The sequence below is a fragment of the Magnolia sinica genome, chromosome 1 (assembly GCF_029962835.1).
Source record: "Magnolia sinica isolate HGM2019 chromosome 1, MsV1, whole genome shotgun sequence".
Classification (NCBI taxonomy): domain Eukaryota; kingdom Viridiplantae; phylum Streptophyta; class Magnoliopsida; order Magnoliales; family Magnoliaceae; genus Magnolia; species Magnolia sinica.
The window spans coordinates 95,001,374-95,011,658 of record NC_080573.1 but is presented as its reverse complement, the minus strand read 5'-3'; the positions used below and the strand labels follow the sequence as shown (position 1 = coordinate 95,011,658).

The following is a 10,285-nucleotide window of genomic DNA, read 5'->3' as shown; positions in this document are numbered from 1 at the left end:
GTCACGTGGTGGCTGGTTTATATTTATAATGTATGTATGTATGTATGTATCAACAAATAAATAAATGAGCTTAGGACATACCTGCTCAATTATTAACCAGGCTCCACAACAAAAAAAAAAAACTAAACCTATAGCCACACCCGTTTAACTACACCTATGTCCAGTCTACTTCTGGGCGGATTTGATACCCATTGATCACATTCAGCTCCCTCATGGGCCTTCCGACATGCATGCAAGGCCAAGCCTTGCCTAGGGGTTAAGCTAGTAGGTCCAAGTCCGGCTAAAATTAGGATTGGGCTCGTTGGGTCAAGTTGTCCACTTAGCCCATTGTCACTCTTATATGGATTGGGATTATGTAGTGACCTCTACGGCCAAGCACGGTACTAGTGAAAGCTCTGTGGGCCCTATTATAGTATATGTGTTTCATCCACACCGTCCATCCATTTTTCTAACTCATTTTAGGCATCATACCAAAAATAAGTCAGATCCAAATCTTAAGTGAACCACATCACAGGAAAAAATAGGGATCGAATGCCTACATTTGAAAACTTCTTGTGGGCCATAGAAGTTTTGGATGAAGCTGATTTTTATGTTTTTCCTCCATCCAGTACCGTGACCTTATTATGAACAGGTTAGATGGCAAATAAATATCGGGCATTAGGAAGGTTTCAACATTGGGAGTTCAATCCCACCTGCTTCCTGTGATGTGATCCACTTAAGCTTTGGAACTGCATCATTTTTAACTTGCAACATGAATGGGTGGGGGTCGGTCCGGAGGGGTCACACCCGAATCCGAGTCCCTCTTGCATCTACAGGGGGGTTGCGGATTAGGTACTACCCCCTGCCTGTTCTAAGCTCAGCACAAGTGGAGGCTCCAAGTGCCACTAAGGGGCCACGGTGATTTATGAGTTTTATCCACACCGTCCATCCATATTTCCATATCATTTTAGATGGCTAAATAAAAAAATAAGGCAGATCTAAGACTCAAGTGGATTCATAAACGTACGAGATTAGTTCTAGTTTTAGTTATTTTCATAAACGTAGGAGATTAGTCCCTGTGGATTCGACCTTGGTCTTACTGAGATTATTACCGCATCGCGACCATACACTTGAGGTTGTGAACACCGAGCATCCTCCAATCAATATCTATTTGAATCAGTCGAAGGACCTTGTCAAAGCTATAATTCTTCATCTCATGGAGCTCAAAGTTTGACAAGCTCCTAACCTAGGATCACAACTAATCAGAGTAGACTGAACGTAGACAATGCCAGTAAGAATGCATGGGAACACCGACCATCATCTCAGAAGGAACTGACAACTCATCAAAGTGTGGTATCCCCTCATCTTAAAGATCAACAGCAACATTAGACCAAAGGGAGTAGGCAAATGCGGTCTTCAAAGCTGGGATTGACTGGGGGAATCTCAGCTTCAACTGACACAACACCACCCTGCCTAGCTGCCTCATTAAGCACTCTAGGGTTCATTGTTAACAACTCAACTCTATCCTCAGCTACCCGAGAGGACTCACCTATCTCATAGGTGGACCATGCAGACATGTTTTCCGCTGTAAGTGATACGGGAAGAGGAGACAAAAACAACAAACATTCACCACCGTCGAAATTGATCATCAGGCTATCAACGAAAACTGCACCACAAACGAGAGCAATTTGACCGTCCAAAATCATGTGGCGATTCATCAAAGCTACCAAATGATGATCTGAGCCATCTAATGTACCATCCGAGCTAAATAAAATTGCCATCATGGGCTCGATCGAAGCATCAATGCCAAAATCTCCACCAATCAGCTCATCCTGGAAAGAGGTATGCATCCAACTATCATCCCGACCAATCGAAAAAGCTATCAAGTCATTCGCACCATCATATGTTGGAAGAAGAGCTGCATCGCCATCTACCATGGTTGGGATCATATCAAGACTAGTCAAGCAAAAAGATCGCATGTCCAGACCATCCATACCATGATTCAAGCTGTCTAAAGTGGTCCCCATGCTATCAAAACCATCCAAATGGTAGATCATCCCCTCTACATCAATCATGGTCTCATCCTCACCATTCAAATCCACATCTACATGGCCTACTTCAATGGGACCCATAGCTTATCTCCACCATCAAAGCCTTCATCCAAGGCCTCCTCATTTATGGTGGGAATTTTAGCAAATCCTCCATTAATGGAGGTACTTAATTCAGCCCCAACCACCATCTCCAAACTTCCATTAACCCCATCATTAATGTCTCCTACTAATGCATCATCCAAGCCTTCCATAAAGAGAATCTCACCTACATCCAAAGCCATTAATGGGTCCACTGTGTGGTCCATTTGGGCATTGGACAATCGTTATTTTTCGCTTCAAAATCTAAAATGATATGTAAAAATGGATGAACGGTGTGGATAAATTTCATACATCACAGTGGCCCCTCAGCTGTCGTAGGAGCCTCCGCCTGTCTGGAGCTCGGAGCAGGCGGGGGTAGTACCTAATCCCTCCTCCCCCGCTGTTGCGTGCGTCAATGTTTATTGGATGGTTGAAATGAAAAATATTAAAGGGCATATTTCAGTAAACAAGGGCCCACAAACGCAAGGTTAGGATTGTGCGACCCATTCGATTGATTGGGACTTGTTTCACAGTGGGTCCCATCTTGGTGTGTTTATTTTAAGTTAGCGTAAGCCACTCCATATTTCTGATCATCACTGGCGGACCGAGTATCAAGTAACTCATAAGCGGCAGCAGCAGACTCTCTTTCTACATCATCATGAATCCCAAGGAAGAAGCAGCAGCAGCAGCTACTTCCGATCCTCGCCATCGCTTATCCTGCACCACATTCTTCGACGCGCTCGGGTTTTGCTATTGTACGCCTCACCCTTCCACCCCCAACAAATTCATGCATTGTTTTTATTTTCAGAAAATGTGTTTTTTTTTTTTCTGAAGAATGTTTCGGAAAATCTAGAACAGATCCTACCTCTCTCTCTCTCTCTCTCTCTCTCTAATGATTTAAGTTTGATGATATTTCATTATTAATTAGTCTAATTTGGTAGAAAATATTATGAAATTTGATATTTGTTGCAACCTAAAAACAACATAGACCTATCCACCCGTATACAATGATTTTGAAAGAATTCGAATTCTTTAGCTGTTATCATTTACTTTGATTGATCTTGGAATCTTCTTGAATTTTGATATTAAGAAGCAGATTTTGAGTTCCGCAGTTGTTATGCGGCCGAAACAGAGTGTATAAATGGGATATTCCTTATATGTATTAGTTTACCAGTAGAGAGTATAAACTGAAAAGGACAGACTGAATTATTACCCCAGTCAAGACCAGATTACTACCTTGAAATGGCTGCATGTATGCCAATTGCTGTTTGGATGGATGATCATCCTATGTTGAATGGAGGCAGTAGCCGCATAAAATAGGGAATGAATCGCTATAAGATTGCTATCATTAGGAAAAGCTCCATTCCATTAGATGTACATTTAGGCACATTGTTCTGTCAGCAGAATGCCCTCTCAAGGATTAGATGGCTCACCTTCCAAGTGCTTCTTGACTCTGATTGCGTGGCCAGATGGAGCCAGAGAACAGGGTGTTTTGGACTGTTTGCTTAGATGAGATACAAGCAAAAGCCTAGATGAACATGAGAAAATCCAAGAGGAAAATGCTTCTTTTTTAAATCATGACCGTACTTTTCTATATTGTGTTTTCTCTGATATACTTATCAATTCAGGTATAGTTTCACATGGCAGAATCTGAATTTCTCGTTGTAGCAAAATTTGGGAGATGATATTCCCTATAGTTGCTAGCAGCCATGGAAACATTTAGAAGGTATAGAGGTGATGAGTGATGACATTTTGGTCAGAGTCAAATGTTAGTTTACTGCCATTTAAAAAAGAAAAGAAAAAAATAGCGATGACTCTTCAAGCAAACTCATGATTAATGTTGTACGGCAATCTAGACCATCCAAATCGTTGACCCAACTGTAGTTAGAGCATAATAAAAAAAGGTGCAATGAGAAGATAATATTAACCACCTAATTTTTTTCCCTTTAGAATTTGGACCACTCAGTTTTTTGCTTTTAACCATTCATTTCTAGCCATTAGTTTGATGGTTAAGATTTCTTGAACATTGTAACTTTAGATATTTGCTACATCCAAAATGGGACCCACATAGGATGGTCAAGAGAGTTGTGCATTGCACAATCCAAATGCCACCCATATGAGGAGGATGAGCCATTGCCATTTTTAGAAGGTGGAAACTACTAATGAGTCTAGCCGGATAAAAATCAGGCCACATGCGTGAGATCTGAGTGTGAAATTGGATCATAAATCAGGCCAATCCACTCATTAGGTGGGCCACACTTGCAAGAGGAATAAACACCAAAAGTCAATCTTCACTGTAGATGTGGAGCCAACTTGATGAGTGAACCCACCTTGATTATGGGAAAGGGGCATGGTGATGTGGACATCAGATCATTCAAAGTATATCAACGTAGAAGATGTGCATTACCCGTGTTAATGTGGTTAGATGACGGGTATGGATCGGGTCTCTAGAGGTTGAAGACCTTACACATGTGTTCGTGATGTGTGTAAGTTGCTTGAAGGAGATATTTGGACCATTGGATTATGAGGATGGTGTGATCAGACCATTGGATCGTTGCAGCCCACTTCCATTGCGCTATCATCGGGGCCCATCAAGCATCTTGGATTTGAGTTTATTTTATGCAAATTTTATTTATTTGCGTTTTGAGACTGCGCGCACAATTTTTGTGCAATTTTTTTGAAACTTTTTCTTTTTAGTAGGGATATTTTGATTATTTAATGTAATTCCGAATTTATAAGGGTGTTTTACTCCAAACCTCAAAGGTAATGCTATGCTATGTTTATGAAAAAGAGAGTTTTTGCTTCTTCAAGGCCGAACGATTTCTTCTTCAACTTCCAGTAATTGGAAGAGGGCATAAGGCTTAGGGAAGTGATTTTCCATGTTCTCATTTTCTCTCATTCTTTTCTCAATGTATTCTATTCTTTAAACATCTTTTCTTCTAAATTCACTAGATCTAGAAGCCGATCCCTTATCTTTTCAATCCAAATCATTAAATTTTGGAAGATCTTGATCCCCACATATTCATATTTTGATCTTCTTCAAATTCCATTACCTAAGGCCTTATGTTTGAACTATAATAAAAGAACCATCAATTTTTATGAATTTTATAGATTTCCTAATCCAGAAAATTCCTATTTTCTGGATTAGAAAATCCACTTGGATCGTTGGACGGATCCATCACGAGATGAAAGTCCTATATTTCATCGGATCCTACTAAATTCAGATTTTAAGGTTCAATATAACGTGTTTGTGATTAATGGCCATGATCGTTGCTGAATTTTCCATAGTTCTTTCTTGTTTCATGATATATAATGCTGAATTTTTATTGTTAATGCTTGCATAAATCTGCCCCTTTTAAATTCCACATTCATTTAGGGTTGGATTAGGCCGTCCTACACCACATGGTGACATTGAGTCCCACTTGCTAGATCACCTAGATCTCTCATACGTGTGACAAGTTGCCATGTGTGCATAAATAGTTGTTAAATCTCTCCTGCTAATGGTGTAGTTTATTAAATCATTATCCTCGGGGCAAATATGGAAAAGTACAATCTAGACTGACTCAACAATGCGTCAACTAACGGTAGGATTATACGTGGGTGCTTTCTAAAACGTAGGGGGTTTGGGGGGAATGAAAGGTATCTTGGGGTTATTTTGGTCCAAGTACTTTTTTAAAGAGGGAGTGTGTTCATTATCCCTAGTCCCTACCAAATATTTTGGGCAATCTTACAATGGATGAAAAGATGGCCGATTTTTACTTCTTCTTTCTAACAGTTGAAACATATATTGGAAGAGCTATTGAAAACTGAGAGAGGAGAAGGAATTGTGCCCAAAATTAAGGAAAATTAATAAACTAATTGAGATAATGAAGCCAAATTTGTACTAACAAGGGGAAACAAGGAATTATGGTTGAGATATAGGTTATACCAATGAGCGATGCTTTTTTGAGCATCTAAGGTTTCAGTGGAATATTAAGTTGGAAATTATCAGTCCATTTATAATCGGAGGCAAGATAAAATAAATTTATCTAAAATGATTTCATCAATTTAATTAGGAAAATTTATAGAGGAATATGGATGACAAAGAAATTGAGGGTAATAATATGCAATAATTATGAAGCTAGAATGCAGATTCGATAAAGGGAATTGGAGAACATAAATCAACAACCAGGTTCAATCTTTAAGTGGATTTAAAATCAATGATTGGGACAATCAACTAAGTTCAAGCGGATTAAAAAAAGTAGCAGTTGAAGTCAAATGTTAAAACATGAAAAATCGGTGAATAAAAAGGGTAAGCAATTCAGTTAAGATTTCATCATTAAATTTAAATATAAGAATTGACTAGAAATTTCAACAAATTAAGAATTAATAACTTTAAAAAAACAAGCTACAGCTTGAATCCAAACCACAACTGAAAAATAAAAAACAAAAAAAAAGTGTCTTTTACTAACCGTAAACTTTGGAACTAAAATGGATGTTTAAGAGCCAACATGATTGCTTGCTAAGAAAAGAAATGATTGTACCCGAAGATGAAAGACAAGGAATATTACAACGAGTTTAATAAATCATGAAAGGTACAAATATCATAGCAGGAAGAATTAATATTGCTACAACAGGGGAATTGTAGCAGGCTGTGAGATGTGACAACACACCTTTAATATGTGTGCACGTGTGTCCGTGGCTATGTGCATGCTAAGATGAACCACAGAAAAACTGATAATTAAATATATAGAAAAATGTATCAGCTGAATACACGATAACTCATAAGCATGTTCAAAATGAGTAGGGGTGTGTGTGTGCATGCATGTCGTGCATGCATGCGTGTGAACAAATCTAGCAAAAGGATCAGCTGAATACACGACATCTCATCAGCAGATTGAATTTGTTAAAAAATAGTAAAATGCTAGGACTGATTCAGCAATACAATTAACAAATGGTTATCAACAAACTCCGACCAATTATAATCAGTTTGCAGCAGTGTTTGTGTTGCTAAAATAGTTGATGTAACTAAAATGAAGTTCAGATTCATGCAACTGACACTAATCTTTTTAATATCAAAAGGGCCTGAATATGAGAGATTGAATGGCAAAGTAATGAATACGATGAAATCAATGTATTTATGAGAAAATAAAAATCTGTTGTACAAAACTAGTTGGATGAGGTTAGACATAAAATAACACGATAATCCTGATGCTAGATAAATTAATGCAAACACTTCCAATTTGTAGATCAAAGTGCAAAAATCTAGATTTTGCAAGGGCTCTGATGTTTAGACAATTGATGTAAACATTTTCTAATTACAAACATAAAATTCAAAGATTTCTAAGTGAATCTGAAATAATTTTGCATCTGTAGTTCCGATGTATAGATAAACAGTATGAGTAAACTTTAATTTGTAAACAAGAGATCAAAGCATCCATGGTGCAATGGAGACAAGGGGCACCAGTAAATAGAGGAGAATTGTGTGTTTCATTACATGGCCCAATATGGGATTCTATGCATGAATGAGGAGGGAGCTACAAGATGAACGTGCTATTTTTTAATCTTCTACATTTTGTGGGCGATATTCCACATCTAAGACTATATTTTATATCCAACTAATGTGATCATTGTGGGGCCCGCTCTGTTTGTCGCAATACTCCAGTCCCCCTCAAACTATGGCTGGCTGAACAACATTAGTTTGCCAAGTAGATAATCATGTCTTCCCTGACACATTGCCTCAGTGAAGATATTAGCAAGCTATTGTTGAGAGGCAACATAAGGGTAATCTCTCCCACTAAATATTTGTTCCGAATGAAGTGGCAATCTATCTCTATATGCTTGTATGTTCATGAAAAACAGGATTAAAAGCAATTTGGATAGTGCTGGTATGGTCTGCATACAGTGATGTGGGAGATTGGAGAGGTATATGTAAGTCATGCAAAAGACCTATCAACCATGTAATCTCACCATGCTGATGACGTATCTCAGTACTCGTCTTCTGTCGAAGACTTGGATATAGTGTGTTGTTTCTTCCACTTTTGTGATATGAGAGAATCACCCAGAAATACACTCCATCCAATGGTCAAGCGGCGTGTATCTGCACATCCCGCCCAATTTGCATCAGCATAGACACGCAATTGGAGTGGGGAGATGGATATGAAGTAGTGCCCCCCTATGACAGGTACGCCATAAGTAATGAATAATACAACAGATAGCTAAGAGATGTGGGGCGAGTCATAGTAACTTGAATAGATTGCCAACCAATTTTCTTTAAATGGTAGGATTTGTCAATTTTTCTCCATCATCTTTCTTATATTTTATATTTAGCTGCATGGAAGTATCCACCTATTTGTTATCAGTTAAGTTTGCCAGTTTGATTAAGTCTGCATTGTACTTCTTTTAATGGATGCCATATTCAAGCAAAGAAGATTGAACTCTTAGCCCAGGAAGTACATATTTTTAAAGGCGGCCCAGGAAGTACATTGATCGTACCAGATCCTTCATCTTAAATGATTGACTAAGAAAATGTTTTAATCTTTGATCATGGTCTTGTTTATCTCTTGTAATAAGAATATCATTCACATATAATGGGTAAATAGTAAGTAGTCATATGACCTCTGAGAATAACCACCACCAAGGTTGACTTAATGGAATCGTTCAAACCATGCACATGAAGCTTGTTTCTAGCCATAAAATAATTTCTTGAAATAATAGACAATGGATTTTTCACTGTCATATATCCAAAGAGGTGGATTAATAACAGTCTCCTTTAGATGTCCATGGAGGAAAGCATTCATCATATCCATTTGGAAGATTGTCTGTTAGTGAATGGTGGAGATAATTGTTGTAATACGCATAATGGTCATTTAGCTACTAGAGTGAATGTTTCTTCATAATAATTGACCAGAGGAAAGAGATACTGTACTCATGTTGTAGCGCTGAGCTACCAATCTTTCCTTAATCTCTCAATGGAAAAAAAAAAAAAAAAAAGTTTCACAGAGAAGACGAATTTATAGGGGTGTACATGAACCGAGCTAGCTTGGTTAGCTCGCTCGACTCAACTCGAAAAAGCTCGATTCAACTCGGTTCGAAGCTGAGTTCGAGCCGAGTCAAGCTGATTTTTTTGAGCTCGAAAATGAGTTCGAGCTGGCCCCAACTCAACTCGACTCGGATCGAATCTAGCTTGAATCGAACTCGGATCAAACCAGTTTGGTGACTCGGTTACTTTGATATTGATGATGCTCACCAAGTGTTTGATGAAATGACTTAACAAAGTGTGGCTGGTGGCAAGGAAGGTATGTACATGAAATAAATACCCTTTTTTCTTGGTTTTTATGTTGCTTAGAAGGTGTTTGATAAAATACCTTGAAAACCATTGCTGCTATTTCCCATACAGTGGATTTTGAAGGTGCAGTCCAGATGTTTGTGGAAATGCTGCACAGGCAAACTCGGCTCGATCTTGGCTCGAACTCATCTCGAACTAGTCTGAGTTGCCGACCGAACTGAGCTGAGTTGGCCAGTCAGGCTCGAGGACCGAGCCGAGCCGAGTTCGAGCTGAGGTCAGCTAGTGGCCGAGCCGAGTCAAGCTGAGGCCAGCTCGACTTGGTTTGACTCGATGTACACCCCTACGGATTTACCTTCAATTGTAGATGCATTTGTTGAACAAGGCACTATTTCCCGTGTATCATTCTCTAAGAAAGCAGTAATTTCTGCATCCATAGCTTCTTTTTGACATGCTCTTCACGAGGCTTGTTGATATGAAGTAGGAATGTCAGTTGAATCAAGGGAAGAGAACGCGGATCTATGCTGGATGAGAAGATTTAACTAATCAAGATGAGAAACACGAGTAGAACGGTGTAAGGGAATATTATTATGATTAAAAGGAACAAAATTAGGAGGAGATGGGCACATTGGAGTACTTACGGGATTAATAGAGGATGGACCGACTTCTGGATGGTGAATGTGAGAAGTCATGGTCTGGTAGATACCTTGTTTGTCCAAACCCATGTCAAACTGCATGCTAATTCAAACAAACAAATTTGCAGTTTGATTCGTATTGCTTCAGACGAGTGGATCAAACTAATTCAGTGAAATTTGATTAAATTTGACTTAGGTTTCACAATCAATTTGGTTAATTTGTAAAGCTAATGAAACTGATTATCTTTGGAAGAAGAACAAAGAAGAAAATGTATAGG

General features: G+C 38.7%; 1 protein-coding gene across 2 annotated transcripts in view; it reads left to right on the top strand.

Annotated features, from left to right (window-relative positions):
- Positions 1–2,528: 2,528 nt before the first annotated feature.
- The window catches only part of LOC131251809 (uncharacterized), a 46,696-nt gene continuing 38,939 nt past the window's right edge, over positions 2,529–10,285 (top strand). The window contains exon 1 of one of the 2 annotated variants that reach the window (XM_058252780.1): positions 2,529–2,863. In XM_058252780.1, coding sequence (XP_058108763.1) covers positions 2,767–2,863 — 97 coding nt within the window. In that variant the 5' untranslated portion in view covers positions 2,529–2,766. The remainder of the gene's footprint in view (positions 2,864–10,285) is intronic. The other variant, XM_058252774.1, reaches the window with a different exon arrangement.